Here is a 27,176-nt window from a genome sequence, read left to right as displayed (position 1 = left end):
CTCCTTAACCGTAAGTAACCACGCCTTGGGCACCTAGGGAGATGTATCAAACTGATGTAAAGGAAATGTCTTAGTTGCCCATAGCAAGCAATCCGATTCCACCTTTTATTTTCCAAAGGAGCTCTGAAAAATGAAAGGTGAAATCTTATTGGTTGCTATGGACAACTAAGTCTGTTCTCCTTTACATCAATTTTGATAACTCTACCCCTTTGTGATGATGTGGCTTTGGCCATGACTATTATTACCACTGCATTGCATAAACAACAGGAGGGAAGAAATATTTTGGATGATTACATGTACCGTGTAATTAATATCTTACGTTTTGATTATAAGGTACGCCGTGACTCAGCATGACATGTATTCATATTATTCTTTTGCATATACCTTTAATCTGCTAGATGTGAGTCTTATGATAACAAATTAGCATGAATGCTAGTTTTGTCCTTTCTTCATCTTGTGGGTGCTCATCTGCAAACTTATGGCCATGTGTCATTCCTCTGTGGTTATAAATGTTAGATGTCTGTATGTTAGCACTAAATAGGGATTGGATTAGAGTCGAAGCGTCTGAAGGTTAGCATGAATGGTAAAACAGCATATCTCATATAGCAAGATTCCACTTCTCCTGCCTCCGACCACCCGGTGTAGAGGGCCTGCAATTCATGTAATTGGGCACAGCAGAAGGCCGAGAGTGGCGCGCTATGCATGGAAAATCTGTGCAGGAGTCTCCTTGTGGATTTCATTGCAAAAGGGTGAAATCCACAGTGGAAACCCAAATTGCAGATTTATAATCCACACCACGAGTCAATTTCTTCTGAAGATTTTTTTTTTCGACATGTGGACGAGGTTTGGTAAATCTCAATCATTTTTTTTAATTTTTTGCTGATGCTGTAATACTCTGCTGATTTTCTTCCCAAAACTCAGTGATGCACAATACATAGCGTATCCAACAAGTGTGAACCTCCCCTTAAAGTGTATCAACAGTTTTGCTCTTTAGGGCTCCAAGCTCTGAAACCCCCGCCGATCGCTAGAACGAAGAGAGAGACACATTCACACACTGCCTCTCCTTGCTGCTGCAGACTGCACATGGACTTTGTATTGAGCCTGTCTCCTGCAGTAAGGAGAGTAAGTGCGATATGTGAGCGCTTATCTCTCCTCGTTGTAGCGATCGGTGAGGGTCTCAGCACTCAGACCCCCACCAATACAAAACCTTTCATATGTCGCTATGACATTTCAAAAGTTTTTTTTAAAGTTCAGGGACATGTTAAAGTGATAACCGAGAAAGCATCTGTTTCAGCATCTTCCTTAGGGCTCATTCACACGACCATATGAATGATTTCCCATCCGTTCTGCAATTTTGCGGAATGGTTACAGACCCGATAATTTCAATGGTGGGGCCACAAAAGATGTGCTGTCTGCATCCGTTGTTCCATTCCGCGGCCCCACTAAAAAGATCTGCAATTGTGGACAAGAATAGGTATTTCTATAATGGGCTGCCCGTTTCGTTCCGCAAATTGCAGAATGCACACGGGCGGCATCCGTGTTTTACGGATCCGCAATTTGCAGACCACGAAACACGGCACAGTCGTGTGAATGCAGTATTTTTAAGGCACTGTTAAGGGTAGGGATGCACAATCTGCAATGTCAAATTTAACCAGTTAAAAGCATCACAATAAGATTTTGACAGAGTGCATCTTATATTCAAACATGGAAATGTACATTAGGAGAAATATTACTTTAGGATTACATTAAGGAGTTTTATTCATATAACTATAACTAAATTTGATTTTGGAGCTTCGAGTTAAATGGGGTTTCCCATCAGCATAATTGTTGTTCATATATTTTAGGTGTCACGAAAGGGAGGGAAGAGTGCAGCCCTGAAATCCATCAGCACCTCTATCCCTACCTACTTGCACGACCCGTCCTAACTGACAGCGTACAACTTGGCGGCAGTCCCTAGTTTATATACAGTACAGACCAAAAGTTTGGACACACCTTCTCATTCAAAGAGTTTTCTTTATTTTCATGACTATGAAAATTGTAGATTCACACTGAAGGCATCAAAACTATGAATTAACACATGTGGAATTATATACATAACAAAAAAGTGTGAAACAACTGAAAATATGTCATATTCTAGGTTCTTCAAAGTAGCCATCTTTTGCTTTGATTACTGCTTTGCACACTCTTGGCATTCTCAAAAGGTAAGTCACCTGAAATGGTTTTCACTTCACAGGTGTGCCCTGGCAGGTTTAATAAGTGGGATTTCTTGCCTTATAAAAATAGGGTTGGGACCATCAGTTGCATTGTGGAGAAGTCAGGTGGATACACAGCTGATAGTCCTACTGAATAGACTGTTAGAATTTGTATTATGGCAAGAAAAAAGCAGCTATGTAAAGAAAAACGAGTGGCCATAATTACTTTAAAGAAAAGTCAGTCTGAAAAATTGGGAAAACTTTGAAAGTGTCCCCAAGTCCAGTCACAAAAACCATCAAGCGCTACAAAGAAACTGGCTCACATGCGGACCGCCCCAGGAAAGGAAGACCAAGAGTCACCTCTGCTGCGGAGGATAAGTTCATCTGAGTCACCAGCCCCAGAAATCGCAGGTTAACAGCAGCTCAGATTAGAGACCAGGTGAATGCCACACAGAGTTCTAGCAGCAGACACATCTCTAGAACAACTGTTAAGAGGAGACTGTGTGAATCAGGCCTTCACGGTAGAATATCTGCTAGGAAACCATTGCTAAGGACAGGCAACAAGCATAAGAGACTTGTTTGGGCTAAAGAACACAAGGAATAGACATTAGACCAGTGGACATCTGTGCTTTGGTCTGATGAGTCCAAATTTGAGATCTTTGGTTCCAACCACTGTGTCTTTGTGCGACGCAGAAAAGGTGAACGGATGGACTCTACATGCCTGGTTCCCACCGTGAAGCATGGAGGAGGAGCTGTGATGGTGTGAGGGTGCTTTGCTGGTGACACTGTTGGGGATTTATTCAAAATTGAAGGCATACTGAACCAGCATGGCTACCACAGCATCTTGCAGCAGCATGCTGTTCCATCCAGTTTGCGTTTAGTTGGACCATCATTTATTTTTCAACAGGACAATGACCCCAAACACACCTCCAGGCTGTGTAAGGGCTATTTGACCATGAAGTAGAGTGATGGGGTGCTGCGCCAGATGACCTGGCCTCCACAGTCACCGGACCTGAACCCAATCGAGATGGTTTGGGGTGAGCTGGACCACATAGTGAAGGCAAAAGGGCCAACAAGTGCTAAGCACCTCTGGGAACTCCTTCAATACTGTTGGAAGACCATTTTAGGTGACTACCTCTTGAAGCTCATCAAGAGAATGCCAAGAGTGTGAAAAGCAGTAATCAAAGCAAAAGGTGGCTACTTTGAAGAACCTAGAATATGACATTTTCAGTTGTTTCACACTTTTTTGTTATGTATATAATTCCACATGTGTTAATTCATAGTTTTGATGCCTTCAGTGTGAATCTACAATTTTCATAGTCATGAAAATAAAGAAAACTCTTTGAATGAGAAGGTGTGTCCAAACTTTTGGTCTGTACTGTACGTGCAGGGCCTAAAGATGATAAGAGGGAAAAACAGTGAACAGAGTCAGGGAAGCAAAAGTCAAAGCCAGGAGGTCACGCAGAGGTACACAGGGAAAAACACAAGGTCAATACAATCCAAAGTCTGAAGCGAAGAGGTCACATCAAATCCAAGGAGGTCACAAGGTCGAGGTCAAAAACATAGCTGAGGTCAGAACACACAGAGTACACAATATAACAATATGTTGGCGAGGGTAGCAAGACCAATCACAGGCAACCTGCGGTGAGCAGGCTGCCTGTTTAAATAACCCCTACAGGTGAGTCATGTGACGTGGCCAGCATCACATTACTTGTATTGCGCATAATACAGCTGAGCGCTGATTCATTATTGTCGGCGCTCAGATCCCCTGCTGCTCGTTGCCTAGGGTACGGAGGACACCGGCCACGCTGAGGAGGCATGCGTGGCTGGGTCCTCCCCGTCCCCTGGTCACCATAGAGACGAGGACGCCGACCACGTCCTCACTCCGCTATATGCACGGGATGCCGGCGGCGCTGAGAAGGAAGAGCACACCACCAGCTCCCCATGACAGTACCCCCCCTTCCACGAGGGGCCACCGTTCCCATAATGACTGGAGTGGGTTTCTCCAGGTGAGCTAAATGGAAATTTTTTACCAACCTTTTAGCATACACCTTGCTAGCTGGTACCCAAGACCTCTTCTCAGGACCATAACCCTTCCAGTGAACCAAATATTGCAATGAATTCCGGACCTTTCTCACATCAAGGATTCTAGAAATTTTAAATTCTAGTTGGCCAGCAACCTCCACTGGCGACAGAGATTCCTGAGTAGGGGATGCAGATGATACGTACTTTTTGAGTAATGCTTTATGTAAAACATTATGGATACGAAAGGAGTCAGGTAACCGTAACTTAAAAAAGACATGGTTAATGATTTCAGAAGGACCAATAAAGCGCGGTGCAAATTTACTTGAAGGTACCTTGAGAGACAAATTCCTGGTAGACAACCACACTTTATCTCCCAACCCAAAATCCACTCCTCGTGAGCGCCTCCTGTCAGCATTAACTTTTTGAATCTCCAGAGCTTTTTTCAGGTTCAACTGAACCTGGGCCCAGACTGTGCACAGTTCTTTAATTATTACATCAGCTTCAGAAACCTGCGAGGAGGATGGCGAAACTGAACTAAATCTCGGATGAAAACCAAGATTACAAAAGAAAGGAGACCTAACAGTAGACAAATTTACCTGATTGTTAATGGCGAATTCCGCCACAGACAAATATTCCACCCACCGATGTTGGTTGTCGGAGACATAACACCTCAAAGTTTGACCGTTGGTTTCAGGATGAAAGGCCGAAGAAAAAGACAAAGAGATATTAAACTTATGACAAAAAGCCTTCCCAAACCTTAAGAACGAATTGAACGCCTCTATCCGAAACCACATTCTCTGTGATCCCGTGTAAGCGTATCACATGATCTACAAACAGGGAGGCCAAGGTCTTAGCATTGGGCAGTTTTGATAGAGGAATAAAATACACCATCTTACTAAATCTGTCAACAACCACCCATTCCACCGACTTACCCTCTGAAACCGGTAGGTCGGTGATAAAATCCATGGAGATATGGGACCAAGGTCTAGTAGGGATGGGCAGCGGTCACAAATCACCCACCAGACGGGACCTAGGAGTCTTGGACCTGGCACATAACTCACATGAGGACACATATGAGTGGACATCTCTGGACAAAGTGGGCCACTAGTAAAACCTGGAGACGAGTTCCTTGGTGGCATTAATACCCAGATGTCCGCTAAACACAGAATTATGGCACTCATCCAACAGTCGGAGACGTAAATGACCAGGGACAAATAATTTATCAGTTGAGGATTGTACCGGAGTCATGTGTTGTCCCGCAGTTATTTCAGTCGTCAGATCGGAGGAGACCAAAGCCGCAATGCTGGTAATATCGAATCTGGTGGAGTATCAGGAGATAGAAAAGCACAAAAACTCCAGGATAGGGCATCTGCCTTGATATATATACTTTGTGGCCTGAAAGTAATACAAAAGTTAATACGTGTAAAGAATAATGCCCCCCCAGCCTGTCTGGGATTCAAACGCTTAGCAGATTCCAAAAACAATAGATTCTTATGATCCGTTAGAACCGTAATACAATGTTGAGCTCCCTCCAAAAAATGACGCCATTCTTCAAAGGCGCATTTAATAGCAAGTAACTCTCGGTTTCCAATATCATAATTTCTCTCAGTGGAAGAGAACTTACGAGAAAAGAACGCACAGGGCCTCAGATTAGTGAGAGTTGATGAACCCTGAGAGAGTACTGCTCCTACCCCATCCTCGGAGGCATCAACCTCAACTACAAAAGGCCTCTCTTGGTCTGGTTGAACCAATATTGGGGCGTTAAACAAAACACCTCTTGAGTGTTTTGAAAGCTTTTCTGGCCTCTGGCGACCAATTCACTAGATCTGCCCCCTTCCTGGTTAGGTCGGTGAGAGGTTTGGCAATAACAGAAAAAAAAGTAATACATTTTCGATAATTAGAAAAACCCAAAAATTGTTGTAATGCTTTAAGGGAGGAGGGTCTTACCCATTCCAGAATAGCCTGCACCTTTCCTGGATCCATCTTAAAGGATTGGGGTGTGACAATATATCCCCCCCCCAAAAAAATTGCTGTACCCCAAAGATACACTTTTCACCTTTAGCAAATAGTTGGTTTTCACAAAGAACCTCCAGTACCTGTCTAATGTGGCTAATGTGAGAATCCCAGTCAGGTGAATAAATCAAAATATAATCTAAATACACAATCATGAATTTACCAATAAATTGTCTAAAAATATCATTGATAACATTTTGGAAAACCGCCGGGGCATTACTTAAACCAAATGGCATTACTAAATATTCATAATGGCCCTCAGGGGTATTAAAGGCCGTTTTCCACTCATCCCCCTCCTTAATTCGAATGAGATTGTAATCCCCACTGAGATCGAGTTTGGTGAACCAGTGAGCTTCAAGAACTTGATTGAACAGGTCAGGAATCAACGGCAAAAAGTACAGATTTTTAATAGTAATTTTGTTTATCTCTCTGTAATCAATACAAGGTCTCAATCCCCCATCTTTTTTCTCAACGAAGAAAAATCCTGCCCCCATAGGAGACACTGAGGGTCTAATATGACCTTTTTGCAAACTCTCCTTCAAATAATCCCTCATAGACTTCCGTTCAGGACTGGACAAATTATAAATATGACCCTTAGGGTACTTAGATTCCGCAATTAGATCTATGGCACAATCATTTGGTCTATAAGGGGGAAGAAACTCTGCATCGGACATGGAAAAAACATCAGCGAAGTCACTGATGTATGGGGGAAGAGTTTTCAACTCAGTAGTGATTCCAGCCTGAATAACAGGTAGACAGTATGAATTACATTTTAGTCCCCATTTCTCTAAATCACCCGTGGACGAGTTAATGGCTGGGTTATGAATCTGGAGCCAAGGCATGCCCAAAACTACCTCCACGGGTAAATGTTTTAGTATCAAAAAAGAACAGATTTCAGTATGACAAGCCCCCACAGTCAAGGTTACTTAAGGAGTACAAAATTCCACAGTTCCACCCACCAAAGGAGTAGAGTCAATGGCAATAATATGGATAGGGTTAGGAAGAGACAACATGGGTACCCCAACGGAAAGTGCAAAATTATGGTCAATAAAATTAGAAGCGGACCCAGAGTCAATAAATGCCTTCCCAGAACTCTTGCAAGAACCCAAATAACCACCGGTACTAATACTTTCTCTTTAACCACTTCTGGGAGTACCTTACCCTTCAAGATGTCCGGCCGTGAGGATCTCCGGGAGAGAGGAGTCTTAGGGCATTGTCGTATCCAGTGGTCAAATTCTCGGCAATAAAGGAAGGCACCCCTTAGACGTCACTGATCCCTTCTGGTCATTCTGAGCTGCATGAGTTCTCCAGGATAATTCTCTACCTTGACTCCCATGGGTAAGGAGTCTGGCTTGACCACCACCTGTGGAAAGGTCAGATGTTCTCGTTGCCTTTCCCTAATATGTCGGTCCAGTCTAACAGCTAGAGTCATAGTCTGCTCTAAGGTGTCAGGGCAGGGATAACTGACCAACATATCCTTAAGGTTTTCAGAGAGCCCTGATCTAAACTGGCACTTAAGCGCTGGCTCATTCCAGCCAGAGGGAACACACTACTTCCGGAACTGAGTGCAGTATTCCTCCACCGGTCTGTCCCCCTGAGTGAGAGACTTCAACTGAGATTCTGCCACAGTTGACTTATCAGGTTTATCATATAGTACCCCTAAGGCCTGAAAAAATGCTTCCACAGAAGCTAGACAAGGGGAGTCCGTGGGGAGGGAATGGGCCCATTCTTATCGGTCCCCCTGCAACAAACAAATAATTATTCCTACTCTTTGCTGTTCGGAACCCTAATAATGAGGGCGTAAACGAAAATACAACTTACCTTAAACGTCAGAAAATACGATCCCCGGAAAAAACGATCAGGCAGGAAAAACACAACAACAAGGTCAATACAATCCAAAGTCAGAAGCCAAGAGGTCACGTCAAATCCAAGGAGGTCACAAGGTTGAGGTCAAAAACAGAGCTGAGGTCAACTCATATTGCACATAATACAGCTGAGCGTCGATTCATTATTATCGGCGCTCAGATCCCCTGCTGCTCGTTGTCTAGGGGACGGAGGACACTGGCCACGCTCAGGAGGACAGTCCTCCCCGCTCCCTGGTCACCATGGAGACGAGGACTCCGGCTGCGTCCTCCCTCCGCTATATGCGCGGAATGCCAGCTCCCTGTGACATTAGGGCAAATGGACATCTGCACTGTGCACAGCGGTTTTAGTCTAGACGATTCTCGGCATATTTTCTAGGTTGCGGCCGGGTTGCCATCAATGGGGCCGGTCGGCAATCATGTAGTTTTCAGGCAATGCCAGATCCATAGAGACCCGGCAGGCTGTTCCCTGTCTGTCAGATCTCAGAAATGCCCTGTAGTGAGTCCTGTAGACCCATAGTGGATCCAGTATATATATTGACATCAAATTGATATATATTTGGTAGCAATATCGCTTTTTTGGCGCCATTTAGGATTACTATTTTTATTTTTTCAATTTTATTATTTTTATATCTTGTTTTTAAATTGTATGTAATCGGATGCAATTATTGCATAATAAATGCTTGTATAGAGGGTGCATTCTTTCTGGATGATTTCAAGTGAGGATTGCCTGTCTTAGATATATTCTATTCATGTGTAGTTGATGCTTAGCTGATGTGCGTTCGGCAGATGACAGGAAAGAAAAGGATTGGGCATGTTCGAATTTCGACATGCCTGTTGCTTTGTTTTCAAGGGAGATAAGCTGTGGCCAGAGGTGTTTGGCAGGACATACTCTCCTCCATCAATTCACAACTCATCCTTGCTCAGATGAACTAAGTGGCCATGTGTGTGTTTGGAGATCTGGGGAAACGTTCTCCCATTTGTCTGAATGAACCTCCACGATCCAGTCAGGTTCTTTGCATTCCCTTTTACTTTTGCAGAATGCAGGTACACTGGGCACAATATGATACCGGAGAGTGCTTGCTCTGTGCTTCTGCAGGTTTACTTGCTCGCAGGATATGGTTTATCTGAAAGTGAAGATTGGTCTTCACAGGACATTGCCAGACGAAGGTTTCAATTCCTGCTGCAGCGATAGTCACGAAGGGGTAGTAGTAATAATGAATCCTGGTGTATTAGTAATGAAATGCCATGTACACTGTGCAATTGCACAATATCAAATGCCATGAGGTAATTGGAGTCCTAGGACTCAGTACGGTGCCGGCAGAGCGTTGTCTTACTGATCAGGATCTTCTGCGTGCATCCATCATGATGAGTGTACTTTGCACCATGATTTTATGTGGGGCAGCGGGCGTGTTATGTAGTGTGTTCTCCTGCTCTGGATCATTATACAAATGGATTTCTTCATTAGCAGTGTAACTGTGCATCATCCTAGAGAGCAGCGTGATTAATATCTGTGTGAAGATACTCAGCATCTCAGTAAAGAGCGTATTCATCATCAGTGTGCAGTGTGATGGCGAACACATCATACATTCTCACCATGATGACTGATTACCAGCCGCAAATGGGGTCCGCTGGGACTAGGCTATTAGATATGATCAGCCATTTTATATATATATATATATATAGAGTATATATGTATATACAGTGAGGAACAGAAGTATTTGAACACCCTGCGATTTTGCAGGTTCTCCCACATAGAAATCATGGAGGGGTCTGAAATTCACATTGTAGGTGCATTCACACCTGAGAGACAGAATTAAAAAAAAAAAATCAGGAAATCACATTGTATGATTTTTAAAGATTTTTTTTGTCTTGCACTGCTGAACATAAGTATTTGAACACCTGATAAAATCTGTGTTAATATTTGGTACAGAAGCCTTTGTTTGCAATTACAGAGGTCCAACGTTTCCTGTAGTTCTTGACCAGGTTTGCACACACACCAACCGGGATTTTGGCCCACTCCTCCACACAGATCTCCTCCTTGCCACGTAGCCCTTTCCAGCCTTGTGGAGGTCCACAATTTTGTCTCTAGTGTCTTTTGACAGCTCTTTGGTCTTGCCCATGGTAGTAGTTGGCGTCTGACTGACTGTTGTGGGGTGGACAGGTGTCTTTAAAGAGCTCAGACAGGTGCTACTAAGTTAGATTAATGAGTGGAGTAGAGGTGGACTTTTTAAAGGCACAGTAATAGGTCTTTGAGAGCCAGAATTCTTTCTGTTTCTCAGGTGTTCAAATACTTATGTTCAACAGTGCAAGACAAATAAATTCTTTAAAAATCGTACAATGTGATTTCCTGATTTTTATTTTTATTTTTTATTCTGTCTCTCAGTGGGAATGCACCTACAATGTGAATTTCAGACCCCTACATGATTTCTAAGTGGGAGAACTTGCAAAATCGCAAGGTGTTCAAATACTTCTGTTCCTCACTGTATACTGCAGAGCTATTAGGCTTGTAGACAGAGACATCTATAACATTTGCTCTATTGTTTGTATAGTCGGGGTTATCCTTTACCTGTCAGTCCCGGGGTCAGCTGAGATTTGTTAAAGCTTGAATTTCTTGTCGCCTTTTCAACAATAGACAATAGCAATGATGTTCGCTTCAGTTCCTGGTATGTGAATGGGTAAATATATGCTTTGGAAGGGTTTATATCTTCTTGGCAATAATTTAGACTAAGAAGAACACACTTGGTGCACGGGAATTTAGAGGCACACTAGAGCCTGCGCTCCTTGTTATCAACCATTACAGAAAATGTCGGCCTTTGAGATCGGACACATATCTTCTGTTGAGAATCTCCAGACACAATCGTGGACATGCCAGTGAATCAGATTAGCAGATGGGTTTTATCTGAGAGAACGCTCCAAACACAGTGAAAGCTAGTCGCAGGTCATCACTCTTATCTTTTCTGACAGGCTACCTATGCGTAATTTTGTATGTTGCTTAAGGAGGACCTGCCATCTCTCCTGACAAGTCTATTTCAGCAAATATCTGTATTCCCCATAAAATAACAACTCTAGAACATCTTTAGCTTGTGTTTTCCTCTGTTGTTCTTCCTAGAAATATGAATAAATGGACAGCTGTAAAGCGAAGAAGAACCGACACTCACTTTCTTGATGATATGAAGAAACTTTTGTTCAAAGCATAATAGCATCATCAGTGACTAGTTTTGGCTCAAATTGCAGTTTGAAAAAGGCTCAGACTTGAGCCGAAACTTGTCAAGATAGTGAGTGCCGGTCCATCTTATACCAGTGGGACGCCTTCCCTGGACGCGCGCATCAGGTGCAAACCGCAGTGCCGGCCCATCTTCTATGATGAATTGACAGCTGAGTGTCACAAGTTGGGGGGTGCCTGACATTGTCCAATCAGTGCCGAAATTGCCAGATTGTGTAGGGACACGCCCCTTGACGTAACGGCCAGTTATGAATTTAGTCATACATTTCGAGAATGAATAACGGATGAACCTATCAGCCCAAAGTTTTTAGAAAAAATGCTGCAGAATTGTTATTTTATGAGAAACAAATATATGTACAAAAACAGACATGTGAGGAGAGGTGACAGCTCCTCCGTCACTGTGTTTTTGAGGAAACAAATACCTGTTCATGCCATAGTTAAGATGTTGTCAGACGGGGACGGCCAAGGTTACTTCCTTCCTTATATGATCCAGTCTTAACCTAATACTTGAATTACCACATAGTTAAATTTGTATATTTATGCATAAATGTATATGTTCTAGGTCTTTTGGCACCTCGTCTGACCCATTTTAATTACCCAAAAGCCTTTTGATAATGAGCAACTATAATTTTAGATGGGAGCCCTAAGGGGGGGAGCAGGCTCACGTCGCTGCCTGGAATATTTAGTATGGGTTCATCTTGTACATCTATTAAAATGGAAGGTAATTAACTCTGCTCTCTCCTCTCATTCCTCAGCTCAAATCGAAATAATTCCGTGCAAAATCTGTGGAGACAAATCATCAGGGATCCATTACGGGGTCATCACCTGCGAGGGTTGTAAGGTACAGTATGTGACAACGTTGAAATACTGTCTTTATTTTGAGCCCACCATATAGGCAGTCAGTGACTGAACACGTGATAGAATAAGATTTAGGAGCAGCAGTGATACACGAGAAGGGAAAATAGTGGGGGGAGAGTTATCCAAACTGGTGTAAAGTAGAACTGGTTTAGTTGCCCATAGCAACCAATCAGATTCCACCTTTCATTTTTCAGAGCTCCTTTAGAAAATGAAAGGTGGACTCTTATTGGCTGCTACGGGCAACTAAGCCAGTTTTCCTGTACAACAGTTTTAATAAATCTCCCCCATTCTGTTCAGAGGTGGATTATTTTATAGCCAGCTATGCAGGGAAATTTATAAAGTTGTATTGACACTTGTCCCAATCTTAATTCTGGATTACGTCCCCGACATGATTAAAGGTGGACTTACACGTACAGCTATTCGGGAAGATTATAGTGAACGAACGTTCCTGCGAACACTCGTTCCCGACAATCTGCCCGGGTAATGGTGCAGCCGATCACCTGTTGAATGAGCGAAACGCTCATTTATCGGGTAAAATGATCGTTAGTGCAGGCACTTAAATGATCCTTTCTGGGCAGCAGATTGTGCGGTCTAAACAGGGATCTGCTGCCCAGAAACCATGCATCTGTATGAGGATGAGCGATGGCAATAGTGATCACACATCCTCATACTGTGGAGGTGATCACTGCATGTAAATCACCCCCACTGAACGAGGAGCCGACTGTCGAGAAGGAACACTTCCTTCCAGACAATCGGCTTTAGCTCAGCACATGTAAATGCACCTAAAGGATGGATCTCAGATTTAGGACTTATGCACACGACCGTTGGTTGTTTTGCGGCCCGCAAACTGCGAATCCGCAAAATATGGATACCGCCCGCATATGCGGCACAAAAAACAAACAAAACGGAAAAAAAACATTCATGTGCATGAGCCCTTAGAAATCCTTTCGCCATGAGCAGTGCTTTCTTCTCTGATAATTTTGTCTGGCTGCTGCAGGCACTTTGTATGGCATGGTCACAGCGTTGGGGGAGGGGATGCAACAACTGCTTTTTGTTTCTGGATTAGAAAGCTCGTAGTCCAACACAAAGCTCTATTCTACGCTAGCGTTCAAGAGGACCTTTCACCTGGATATCCTTAATCTAATTATTATCCTACCGTATAGTGCAGCCCCCACTGATGTCTTGGCACTTTTTTTTTTCTCTAAAGAACCCCCTGTTCGTCCGCTGTGGTCCCTGTATCTTTTGGTGCCTCATATGCTAATGAGGCGACTTGGTTATACTAGGCGTGGATTTGTATTTCTCCTGGGCGCGGTTATCTTCTCCCTGGCTGCGAGCGGATCCAATCAGAGCGCCTCACTCTTAGCCAGGGAGAGGGAGCTCAAGTTCTCGCGAGATTCGCAAGAACTTGAGCTTTTACACATCCCGAGCCGGGCGCCATCTTGGAGTCCCCGGAGGAGAGCATGGGGACTCCAAGATGGCGCATGTGGAAATTTCCATCAGCCCCATAGAAATGAATAGGAGCGGGGGCCGCGCTATAACTTCTATGGGGGGAGCTGGCTTGGTGGTGGCCGGACCGGAGTCCTCCAGCCACCACCTTGCAGGGCTCCGTTCTCGATATAGCTGCGGGTCCCACCGGTGGGACCCACAGCTATAAGACAGTGGTGGCATATCCTAGCGATATGCCCCTGTTGTCTATGATGAGACAACCCCTTAAGGAATGCACAGTTTGGCTCTTCCTTCCATTCTTGTGTTGCATCTATTTTGACTGGAGTGTAAATTACAGCAACCTGTAAACACAGATCACTTAGGGCTCATGCACCTTCCGCATTTTGGGGAACAGAACGTCCGATCCATAATAGAACTATCCTATACTTGTCCGTAAAGCGGGCAAGAATAGAACATGTTCTGTATTTTTGCAGGTGGAACGGACAGACGGATGCAGACAGCACACGGGGTGCTGTCCGCATCTTTTGTGCCCCTAACTAAAGTGAATGGGTCCACATCCGACCCGTGTGCATGACCCCTTAGTCACGATGTGGAGACCATGATAATGAGTGCTGTTTCTATGATTGCTTACCCAAACAGTGACTCTCCCGAATGTAGATGCCGGCAAAATATGGAGGATAGATCCAAAAAGTGGGTTCGTAATAAGTCACTTGCTGTTTCAGGAAGAGTCAAGAAATGGCGTCTGAATGAACTGCAGTATGGACTAAGAAGAAAGCGGAATAACATGCACAAGCAGCATTGTAGTCACAGAGTGAGGTGGTTCACTGCATAGTTAACTTACTGGTTAATGCCCGTTGTATACAGTGGCCTGGGGGTGGCCATCTCTGGCTGCAGCATATGGCAGGTTCTCCAATCTCTACCTTGAATAGCTGTGATCAAAATTCTCATTTATATATGAAAAATGCCCACTCATCAGACCTTTGCATTCGGCCCACAAATGTGTTATAACAGCTCTGCATGTGGCAGGCGCGGTGTGTGAATCCAGCCTAATGAGCTGGTTGAGAACATATTTTAAGGTGTTCTGTGTTCTCCTAAACATCCGCCGCATAGAAAAGAGTGAAGAAAAGGCCTTATCTTCCTAATTTGTAAGTATTGAGAGGCGTACGCATTACATCTACAGTACAGGAGCTTTGATGACGTTCCATTCTAAATTCATAGGCATGTCGTCTTTTTAAAGATGGCACCTGCACAGACTTTTAACCCCTCAAATGCCTTGGTCGATGTAATACAGGGTAGCTAATTTTCTCCAGCATTCATCAAACTTGGACTCATCCATCAGACTGCCAACGACAGAAGTGTGATTCATTATTTCCATTGCACAAGAGTCCAGTCTAGTTTTCTGGGATAAAAGAAGATTAAAATCTACGGCAGTAGATTTCAGTCCTGGCTCATGGACTGCCAGAGGTTGCGCCTAATTTCTGACGAGACGTGTGCCTCATCATAAGTTAGGCATATCTTCCAGACCGGCGTAAAATGCTGGGCAATAATACATTTCCTCCTATGTTCCTCAGCCCTCGGCAACCCCATCCTGTAACTTTACGTGGTCTGTCACTATGTGGCTGAGTTGCTGTGGTTTCTAAATGCGTCTACTTTGCAATAATACCTCTCTCAGTTATTGGTGGAATATCTAGGAGGGAAGAAATTTTACAAACTGACTTATTGCTCTGGTGGCATCTTATTACAGTATTCAGTAAGCGTTTTAGAATGATCCATTCTTTCATAAATGTTTGTAAGGGCAGACTGCATGTTTAGGGGCTGGATTTTATACACCTGTAGCAATAGGACTTAATGAAACACCTGAATTCAATGATTAAGAAGTGTGCCCCAATACTTTTCTCCATATAGTGTACATTTATCCTGATTCTACCGCTAACTAAATGCTAAAATCCTTTTGGCTGATAACTAAAACAATCAAATATTCTAGCCAACTCCCTAGTGTTAAGCATCGGAACCCCCTTTCACCCGCTACTACCTTGATCAGGTAAGAAGTCTTATTGTAAAAACATATAAAAGTCTGTTCATAGACAAACAACAGTACTAAATCGAGCTCTAGGCTGTAGTAAACAAGGCCAAAAGCTGACTCTGGATGTATGGAAAAAGCTTTAAAGTAAAACTGTCATTCTATTTTTATTTGTGTAATGTGTAGGGGCAGTGATGTTAACCATTTTTGTAATATACTTTAATTACCGAACTCGTACATTTCTAGTAGAAAAATAGCTCTAAAGTGGCCCATTTTGAGCCTTAGCAACGCTCCTCTGTCTAATGTTTACATAACAGTGGAGACTTGCTAACACTGACTGTGTTATGTAAACAGAAGACAGAGGAGCGTTGCTGAGGCTCAAAATGGGCCACTTCCGAGCTATTTTTCTAATAGAAATGTACAATTTCAGTAATTAAAGTCTATTACAAAAATGGTCAGTATCACTGCCCCTATACATTGCAAATAAAAATAGACCTGCAGTTACACTTTAAGAAACAATTTTTTTTCTGAAACACTGAACTGCAGTTTAAGCTTTAGACTAGAAAGGTGATTGACAAGGGTTGTCTGAAAGTAAATGTTATACTCCTTGAAAGATACAGTATATTCCTGATATATGGAGAGCATCGTGTAATAGATAGCAAGTATATTACACACATTGCTGCAAGATGTCTTAGGGACTGTACTGTATCTCTGTGTGTCTCCAGTTTTACATGGCTGTCTTGGGGCACTAGTTCTCCTTGTCGAACGCAACAAAGCTGGAGTAGGGAGTCTAATAGCCTCCTAGGCAATGTCCCCTTAAAAAGGATGTGCTGATTAGCTTTCTTTCAAGAGAATGAAAGCCATCTCCACTGTAGTGGAGGTAGCTATCCTGTACTCACTAACTGACCCTTGCTACATGACTAAAGATATTAGCCAAACCAAGAGTCTTCTCCAAAAGGAAAGTGGACCCATCTGCATACAGCTGTTTGGGGAGTTTGCCCTCTTCTGAACTGAGCAGAGTGCTTGATTGGTTAGGTGAGAGGGCTTAGACATAGGTCTTGGGAGGGGTTCTGTTTCTTATTGTTGGATATTGGTTTATTGTTGGAGCAAAGCCTATTAAGGAGTGGGATTTTGACTGTAGGTTAGTTGCCTCCATTAAACTACAGAGACAGCTGGGGGAATTTATCAAGGCCTGCACGTCCAAATTCTGTCTTCAAAAAGTTGCATATAATAAGGCTTTTGCACAAAATTTGGGTGACCTTTTGCACTTTTACATCACTCCAGTTTTGAAAAGTAGGTGGAAATGTGGGCATGGTTCGCTAAGTTAATGAGTTTCATTCCAGTACAGGCCGGGGGGTAGGCCTGGCATGACAGAGGCTTGGAGGGAGTGGAGTTTTCGGGACCTATGGGGTTAATTGGCGGGGCTGGTGGAGGGCGGTGTGCTAGGGGAGGGGTATAGGGTTTATATAGGGTGGCAAAGGCGGGAAAAGGGCCATCTTGTGGGGACAGCAGATTTGCAGCAGCCCTTGTCAGAGCTGCTGCGTACCTCTTGTGTAAGCTGTTCCTCTCCCAGGATGCCTTCAGTGGAAGTGCTGCTGGCGCAGCTGTGGGCGGCAGCGAAGAGAAGGGGATCCGAATGGTTGCAGGCTTCAGTGCAGGGCTTGCTTCCGGGGTGGGGGGATTCGGCCTCCGCGGCTTCCCCTATTTGCCAACCTCTGAGGACTAGGCCTTCGGCACGCCTTAGTCCAGAGGAGTCCCCTCCAGGGACCCTTCGGCACACGCCGCAGGTAGGAACAGGCTAACCAGGCGGTCGTGTGCCGGGAGGAATTCTGTAGTGAGGCGGGATCCTGGGTGGGGGAGACAGGACAGATACAGTCTTCGGGACCGGGATCGGCAGGTGGGCCGGGACCTTGCCCGGCGTGGGAGAGAGGTCCAAGCTCCTTCATCAGGACGGCGGGGTCAAGATGGCGGCCCTGTGCTGGGTACAGTTATCAGGCAGCGCGTGGCTGGCTCAGAGTTGGCTCCAGCTTTGGCAATGGCGGCCTCTAGTGGTGAAGCTGCAGATATGCAGGCTCTGGCAGCGGCAGCAGCAAGAGGGGGCACAGGCGGTGTTGAAGATCTGAGGACAGCCAGAGGGGAGACCAGCGCCGGCAAGTTCCACTACTTCACGATTCGGCTGGTGGAATCACAGCATCCATGCAGCCAGGTGAGTTATGTGGGGAAACCTCATTAACGGTTGCTTGTCTTGGGGGGGGGGGGGGGGATGTTGTGTTTGGGGTTATGGAAGTTAGTGAAAGGGTTGGTGGGTACGGGGTCAGGGATGAGGTCACCGGTGGCGGCGTGGAGTTTACAAGGATCAGGAATCAGGAGCGCAACGGGTAGTAGTGGGGCAGTGGCGGCAGAAGGGGACGGGGGATAGTAGGGTTGTGGGTACGGGGGCCAGCGGGTCGTCGGGGGTATCGCCGCAAGGGTCGATGGATAAGGACGGGTTAGGAAGAGGGAAGGGGTTAAGGAGAATGACTGAGGGAGCCGCCTTTGGATGACACGGCGAGAGGGGAGGTATGTGTTTGTTTTGATGGACCATTTGAGACAGGGGGTGAGAGAAAACATTTGGAAAGGGGAGTACGTGGACATATTTTCGTTACTCCCACTAGAACGGTTCAATTTAGATAGGGATAGGAAGGAGTATAAGAAGATGGAAGATGAGGACAAGCGGCGGTACCGTTTGATTCCGTGGACTTTTTCCAACTGGTTGCAGGCGTTTGTGTTGCGGGCCAGTGTAATTAGGCAGAAAGTGCCAGAGAATCGTTCCGTGCTTTTCTGTAACATAGACGCGATAGGGGAGGTATATCGGGTATATGGGGGGCAGGGGTGGATGAGGTACGACGAGCAATTTCGGCAATGAAAAGCGGCTCAGTCTAGCATTCGGTGGGATCATAAGGACATTGGCCTCTGGATGAGAGTGATGCCTCCAGTTCAGGGCGGGGAAGTCCTTTCCGGGGGGCGCCGGGAGTTCTGGGCAATCAGAGTGCTCAGCGGCCTCGTAAAAGGGGTTATGTTTCCTGTTTAATAGAGCGGATGCAAGTATGGGGACAAGTGCAAATTTAAGCACGAGTGTTCCTCATGTGGTGGAAATCATGGAGCGCAGAGGTGCTTCAGAGGTCGTAAAAGAAAGGGTTGGGGTAATGCAGCTGGAAAAGGGGAGGACGCCAATTTGGGTAACCGAGATGGTGCCTATTCTAAATAGGTACCCGAATGCGGAGGCGGCGGAGTTTCTGTTAATAGGTTTTAGGGTGGGTTTTCGTATAACGTTCGTTGAGAGCGATTTTTGACAAGGGAGGAAGAATTTGAGGTCAGCAAGGGAGCTTCCAGGGGTGGTTAATGAAAAATTGCGGAAAGAGGTGGAGTTGGGTCGCATGGCAGGGCCCTTTGGAGACTTTCTGATGCATGATCTGCGGGTGTCAGCGTTGGGGGTCGTGCCTAAGAGGGAGCCTAATAAATTTCGCCTTCGCAATTACCATTCATTTCCAAAAGGGGGTTCGGTTAATGACGAAATTGCGCCTGAGTTGTGTTCGGTGGTGTATACATCGTTTGATGAGGTGGTTCATTGAGTTCGAAATTATGGGCAGGGAGCTTTGTTGGCTAAGGTTGAAATTCAGGTGGCATTTCGTCTTTTAACGGTGCACCCAGAGTGTCAGAATTTGCTGGGTTGTTTTTGGGACGTTTTTTTTTTTTTTGGTCAGGTTGGGGTTCTATTATCCATTATTTGGAGGATTTTTTGTTAATTGGGCCACCGAGTTCGAAGGGATGCTCAGTTATGTTGCATTCTTTCGGAGCCCTGTCGCAACTTTTTGGGGTTCCATTGGCATCGGAAAAAAAGGGAGAGCCCTACGACGGTGTTCAGTTTTTGGGGATAGTCATAGATATTGAGGCTATGGAGTGCAGGTTGCCTGAGGACAAAGTTGAGGATTTACGGCGGGGGTTCAGGCTCCTCATCACTTTGTGCGGCTTAATCGGGAGCTGTGGCACAATTTGAGGTCTTTATGGATGGCGGAGGGTGTGTTGGCAGCAGATCTGGACTTGTTTACGGATGCGGCAGAGGGTGCGGTTTTGGGGTATATTTACAAGGTCGTTGGTGTGTAGAGGAGTGGTCGATGTGATAAAGAATTTGGTGTTGCTGGAGCTCTTTCCCATTGTGATAGCGGTGTCCATTTGGGGGGATTTTTTCCGAAATAGGAAGGTGCAATTCCATTGTGGGTGTGGTGGAGGTCATTAATCGCATTTCGGCTTCGTCACCGCCGGTTGTGTGTTTGCTTCAGCATTTGATTTTGGGTTGATTATCATTGAATGCTTGGATAGTAGCATCCCATGTGCCTAGGGTGAGTAACTCAATTGTGGATGCTTTGTCTCGTTTTCAGTGGGATCAGTTTCGGGTGTTGGCATCGGAGGCGGACGAGCAGGGAGCGAGCTTTCCCCAGGAGCTGCGGAATCGCCATTTGGTCGGTTGGAAAGTTGATGAGGGAATCCTTATCGGCAGGGACCTGGGCGGCTTACAAGAAGGCATGGGGTTTATGGGAGAAATGGAGGCAGCATTTTCAGGGGTGTGGGTTAGATGGAGGGGCTTTGATGTTGCTGTTTGTGGAGCACTGCAGAGAGGAGGGATGGTCTGTGTCCAGAATAAATACGTTTATGGCAGGGGTGGCTTTCGGTTGTAAGTGTCGGGCTACAACGGATGTAACAAAATCATTTTGGGTGTTGCAGGCATTAAGGGGTTGGAGGAGGCGGTCGCCGGGGGTGGATCAGCGTCAGCCTGTTTCCTATGCGTTGTTGGTGGATATAATGGAACACTTGGGGCGGGTTTGTGTGTCAGTTGGCAAGGTTAGGTTGTTTAAGTTGGCCTTTTCTTTTGCTTTCTTTGGAGCATTGCACATTGGGGATATGGTTAGTCGGAGTAAGAGCCGAGCGGGTGGGCTTCAGAGAGAGGACGTGTTTTTATTCCATGATAGGGTGTCATTTTGTATTAGGAAGTCGAAAACAGATCAGTTGGTTCGGGCTTGTCGGATGGTTTTGTGTCAGGTGGTTGGGTCGGCCGCGTGCCCGGTCTTAGGGAGTTTGGGGGGCAGGAGGTTGGGGGGGATGGACTGTTGTTGGTTTATGAGGATGGGTCGTTTCTTTCTTGTTTCCAATTTATCGCTGTACTGCGAGCTTGTTTAAAAAGGTTGGATAGGGATCCCCTGTTGTTTGGGGGTCATTCTTTTCGGATCGGCGTGGCCACTGAAGCGGTTTGGGGATGGGGGATGAGGTCATTTGTAGCATTGGTCGTTGGGAGTCTATCCGGTTCCGGTCATAGGTTAGGCATGCGTTGTTATAAGGGGGGTGATGTTTTTTGTGGGGATGGGGGCATGTTGAGGGCCGTTTTTGTTGATGATGTGTTGTATTTTGTGTTCCTTGCAGGTGGTTCAGTGTGCCTGGTCTGGATTATGGGGCACTCTTATGTGTTCTGGGGATTGTTGCGCGCAGCGGTCAGGGTGGATGGAAGACAGATGGGTTTTCCAAGAGAGGTGGCGGTGATTCACTGGTTGGGGATGAGAGGAATGCTGTGAAGTCGCGTTCTTCTGGAGTTTCACAAGTTTGCGAGGTTAGATACATCCCTGGGGCCTTGGTGTTGCATGTAGGGGTTAATGATTTGGGGGTGCATCCCTTTCGAGAGAACACAAAGAACATTAAATTTGATTTGCTGCGTTTGTGGGCTCAGTTTCCAGGAATGGTGACGGTCTGGTCGGATATGGTGCCGCGTAAGCAATGGAGTGACGCTAGCTCAGTGGAGAGGCTGAACAAAGCGAGGATAAAAGTTAATAGGGCGGTTGGTCGTTTTGTGGTGAGGAATAGCGGTATTGCGGTTCGTCATAGGGAACTGTTAGCGGGGGAGGGGGCTTCTGGAGGGGGGATGGGGTACATCTGAATGTGGTGTGTATTGACTTATGGTGTTCAGGTTTACAGGACGGGATTGAGTTGGCTTTGCGGGTGTGGCGGGACGCAAGGAGGTGAGGTTTCCCCCCTTGTGTTGTGGGCAGTGGTGGGTTCTTGGAGTTGGTGGGGAGGGAGCCAAGGGGGCTCTGGACTCCCAAGGTATTGGATTTTGGGGTGTGATTATGATATGGTGGGTATCTGCCCACGTTTGTTGCCCATGGTTTCCGGTTTCTGCCTCTGAGCTGGCGTTTATCGGCTAGAGGTAATTTAATTGAGGGGTGGGGCAGTTACCCGTCAGGTTTACGGACCCTCTTCGTGTTGTCACGTTTTTCTCAAGGTTTTTTCGGTGTTCTTAGGAAGGTTCTTGGGCAGGCCTTCAGGTGGGAAGGCCTTGGGTTGGTTATTATTTATGTTATTTATTGTAATTATGTTATTAATAAAATGGCTAATGTGGCCAATAAAATCCACTTGCGGCGTTGTGTCCTTTATTGGGTTGGGAATGGGGAGACTGGTAGGGGAACGACTCGACAATATGCTGGTCAAGATTCATGACTTGGACTTTTTTTTTTTAAGTTGCCAAAAAGGTCCACTCCAGTATGTAGCGTAGTACAGAAAACTGGAGTAGCATTTGTAGACAAAAGTGTTAGGATTAAAGATGAACCAAATTTAACAATGTTTGCCATTTGATAAATTTGTCACAAAGTACGCCAACGCAGACTCCAAGAAAGTTGACGTTCCACATGATAAATCCCCCCCTTTGTTCTTTCTCTTGGAAGAGAGCTATTCTGCATAGACAGTTTTACACAGAGGCATTCAGAGGGGTGCTATGCTACACTACATGCCATATTACAGACGTATTCACACAGGCCTCATACAGTTGCACGTGTACAGGGTCTGTGCACATTGCAATGTCATATTTTTTTTTTAGCATGACTTGTTAATACTGTACCTCTTGAGATTATTCACAATTTTTTTGTTACGTCCTTTATGCATTTTTAGATTGCTACAATGATCAGAAACTAAACTGTTGTGGATGGTATTTTCTAAAAATCCAAAAAGAAAGTGATTAAAACCACAGTCTGAACCACATAAAAAATTTAATATATTTGTTTTTTTCTGTGTTATTTTTTTTTTTTTTGCAGTGTTTTTGTTGTGTTGGCTGTGTTTTAGGCTGTGTTCAGATGTGCTGGCTCTGCCAGATGTTATACTGGAACAGATTTAAAATAATACAGTTTGCTTAATGCATTACTGTACTGAGCTGTACCATATGTAGAGTATGTTGTGTTTTTATTCTACCAGTTTTTTGTGTTTTTGTTCTCCTTACCTTCACCGGTAAAATATATCCCAGTAACTTAATCACAATTTTTTTTTATAGATACCAGGGAACATATCCTAAACCTTTTTGATTTAAAGTGTCCCGAGACATTCCCATATATGTATAATACAGGTGGTCACATAATCATTATAGGTATATAGTTACATAAGTTGAAAAATGACACAGGTCCATTAGGTTCAATCTTTTTCTGATGAACTCATCTTCTAAGACCTAGCATCTGTCGTGCTATCACGAATTTGCACCTAGAAGTGACTTTCGTCCATACCCGTGCATTTTCTGCTATGTTCAGCAATAGGAATGTCAATGTCAGTGGTAATTTAGCACATCACCTGACAGTATGGATGAAGGGATCTCCATTTTTTTTGTCTTTTGTCAATTGGCTCTCTTTTTTTTTTTCTGACCTCTTCCACAGTTTTGCTGGGACCGATAATCTCTGTAGCACAAACATGAATGTGTTGCTGTGCGTTGCCATCTGCTTATCTGTCATTTCTGCTATGGCAGGGGCATCTGTGACATTAATCATTTCCTAATCTTTTGTTTGATTGAAAGCAGGTCTTTCTATGAGGGAGGACTTCACGCACAATGAATTTATAGGCAACATGTATGGAATAATAGATGTCCTACCGTGACCATAATCACAATCAGGTGACATATGAGCCAGGGTGGGGTTATGTACAGATGCATGAAACCCAGATATTAAATAAATGACTCAGGCTTCTTTCACACTAGCGTTAGGCTTGTCTGGCAGACTGTTCCCCTGCCGGATCCGAACTAACGCTTGCATATGTATGCTCCCGGAAGTCCAGCCCGACCCCATTCACTATAATGGAGACGGGCAGGAGATGCAGCCTCAGCAGGGCAAACATGACGAGAGGCGGCCAGACAAATACCGGAACACACAAGACTTGCTTAAAGGGAACCTGTAATCAACCCCTACTATCGGCAGAATAAAGTAGAGACAAGGTGAGATGATTTCAGCGGTCTGTCGTTTATAAGTTAAATGTAAGTGGTTGCCGAGAACCAACATCACAATCATTGCAGACAGGGCCTGGAAAAGAGTCCCGGCCACCTGAGAAGAGTCCTGGTTATCCATGACTTCCTGCTCTCCTGCCCACCTGCTGATGGCTGACAGGCTTCTACCTAGTTTTCTCCCTTTCTCTCTAGGAGAGAACTGCCAATCATCAGCAGACGGGTGAGAGAGCAGGAGATATGAATAACCAGGACTCTTCTCAGGTAGATCTGACTCTTCTCAAGGCCTGGGCTGCAATGATTATGATGCTGGTTCTCGGCAACCACTTACTTTTAGCTCATGAGTGACACACCGCTGACATCAACATTTCTGTCACTATTTTATGCTGCCCTCAGTGAGGCCTGCATAAAGTTGATGACAGGTTCACTTTAAATCTACGCCAGCCCCCTTTCCATAAACAGGCGTAAAAAAATGATAAATTAGATCAGCCACACCACGCCCCCTTTTCGGCCACCTCAGAAAAGTGGCGTAAGCGAGGAAAAGTCGCTGATTCAGCCGCAAATCCCCTTTACGACTGAATCTGCAACAAAAGTACGCCAAAAAGATGCTAACTTAACTTCACAAATGACCGCCTGTATGCCTGAATTACAGTGACGGCATTATGTCAGTACATTTCAGTAGATGAAAGATCAGCCTGAGACACACAGCTTTATATCAATCAACCATATGGAGTGTGTTTGCCGCGCTGCTATTCACTGGTAACCGAGCCTCCTTAGCTCCAGCACAGAACCATTCCTCCCTCCGGACATGGAAAAAGGACCATCAAGCTACACAAGTTGGCGTCTCTCCTCCACAGTAGTGTCCTGTTGGATATCGGTGCTGTGCATGCAGTTTGGGATTTTATATGCTTTGAAACAAGTGTTCGTCTGTAAGTATAATAAATTATTTTAATATACGTAGGAAGTCAGAGCTTCACTATGGTTGCAAATTGCGATCCCTTGATATCCAACAGGACACTACTGTGGAGGAGAGACGCCAACTCGTGTAGCTTGATAGTCCTTTTTCCATGTCCGGAGGGAAGAATGGTTCTGTGCTGGAGCTAAGAAGGCTCGATTACTAGTGAATAGCAGCGCGGTCCTTTGATAAGTACTTTGGTTCAATTTGTGATTTTTTTTTTTCTTTCCCACATCACAGTAAGGACCTGCAGCGCGAAAACCACGTACCTGAGTAGTTTTTATCTTGATTTGTATAGTAAACTAACCTACATGTATTTGATATTATTTTTCACGGGACGCCTTAGACCTTCTTTTTTTTGTGCCATCAGATGATGGATATAATATTTTTACAAAATATTTCAGAAAAAACTGAAAATTATGAAAAAATATATATTTTTCCTTTCTTATAAAAAAAATTTCTAACTATTACAAAAGGTTTAAAGACCAAACATTTCTAGAACTATTCCTGTACGCTTGTACCCCGAAAATAGATGCTATTTATGTAACTTATCTACTGGCTGGGCCCGCCGCAAGACTTCAAAAGACTGGAACGCATTTTGGATTTTGGCAGCCTATTTTTCTATTGCTGGTTCTTTGGCACCGTACTACCAGAAAACTGTTGTACAGCGCCAAAACATTACAAGCCCCTTCAAAGTGACTTTTTTAAATCTTATTTACCTAAGGTATTCATCTCAAGTTATTTTGTTTTGTTTTTTACATTTATGCGTGCGTTTGTATATTTTACACAGAAAAAAATCATGCTAAACAAAATATAGCAAAAAAAAACTAGATTTTTTAGAGAAAAACAAATGTGTGTATGTTTGTATATTTTACACATACAAGTTCCACTATACTATTGCTAAAACTAATAAATAGTTATAAATATTATTTTTTTATTTTATTTTTTATAAACGAAAAAGGGGCAGGATGTTTGTATGGGTGTGTACGTAGTCTAATTATTATTACTAATACTAGTAACTATTGCTATATCTTTTACATTTTTATTTATTTTTATACATTTTTTTCAAAAATTATTATTATATTTGTTTTATGTATTAACAACTTTCTGCCACAGTCAAGGAAGGAAGCAGTTAATTCTCAGCCTGCAGGCTGACATTTCATTTTAAAGCCAACATGTGGCGCTCTTACATAAGAAAAAGTGCTCCCTGCTGGCTTTCAGCTGCTTCAATGTAATACACGATTGTAGCAGAGTGCTACAAGCGTGTATTACTGCCTGACCCCTCCAGCTAGCTTCCGGACTTCTCCCTTTGACCGCAGCTGTCTAATGACAGCGCGGTCGAAGCAATCTGCGGTGGCAAGGGCCGCTGGCAGATCACGATGTAGCCCGACGTTTTTATACGTCTGGTTACAGATAAGAACCTACCTCCGCGAAGTACAAGTCATGTGGCGGTAGGCAAGTGGTTAAAAGGAAAAAGTACAAAAGACAGCAAAAAAAAATCTTTGGGTTCTTAAAGCGGTTGTCTGCCTGTTACGGCATAAAGATGTATTAGAGTGGGGCCACAGCGGCGCCCATCCTGCTAGACTTGGTGTACCCATGTGTTGCATGATCACCCATGTCATATTCCATCAGGCTTTATAGTTGGCACTTTGCAGTTGAAAAGAAAACTAAAATGCTATAAAGTTGGTGAAGATCATTTCTTGTGCTGACATTTTTTCAGTTTAGAAGTAGAACAAGCGAGCACTGCAGTACTGGCCCTTTGTGTGGCCTACAGCCTTACGGTACACAGATTACCATTTGTTTATAGAGCTTTTATAAGTTTTATAGTTATACACTGCATTTGATGCTCCTGTTGGCCAATATTGTAACGTGCATATTTCTGTGGTGCCACCACCTTTCTTGGCTCTGTGTAGCGTGTTTCTCCGAAAAAAATATTATATTATTTTTTTCTCCGAAAAAAAAAGTTAGGGCTTATTATTGGGGTAGGGCTTATTTTGGCTCCATGAACATATTTTATATAGACACATGCCAATTACAGAACAGTCCCTGGACAGTGTTTATATTAAATATGACTATAACCCCCTCATCCATAGGAATGCACCCATATACTGCAGTACATGGGTGCATTCCTATGGATAAGGGGGGGTTATAGTCATATTTGCCACACATTTTTCGTTCTGGTACCGTATATTGCCCCTGAGCTGTCCGTACCCAAGGGACCTAGGCAGCAATCTACGGTACCAGAGAGAGCAGATACGGCACGGGAGAGATGTAGGGAGCTCCTCCCTGCAGCAGAGAGGAGAA

At 44.4% G+C, this 27,176-nt stretch overlaps 1 protein-coding gene across 2 annotated transcripts in view; it reads left to right on the top strand.

Annotated features, from left to right (window-relative positions):
* Positions 1-27,176, top strand: part of RORA (RAR related orphan receptor A) — a 503,282-nt gene that overhangs the window by 453,452 nt on the left and 22,654 nt on the right. For both annotated transcript variants that reach the window (XM_044279864.1, XM_044279865.1), the window contains one exon: positions 12,074-12,159. In XM_044279864.1, coding sequence (XP_044135799.1) covers positions 12,074-12,159 — 86 coding nt within the window. The remainder of the gene's footprint in view (positions 1-12,073; positions 12,160-27,176) is intronic.

This window comes from Bufo gargarizans, chromosome 2 (genome assembly GCF_014858855.1).
Source record: "Bufo gargarizans isolate SCDJY-AF-19 chromosome 2, ASM1485885v1, whole genome shotgun sequence".
NCBI classification, from domain to species: Eukaryota; Metazoa; Chordata; class Amphibia; order Anura; family Bufonidae; genus Bufo; species Bufo gargarizans.
The sequence above is the reverse complement of the archived record's forward strand: the minus strand, read 5'-3'. Positions and strand labels throughout refer to the sequence as shown.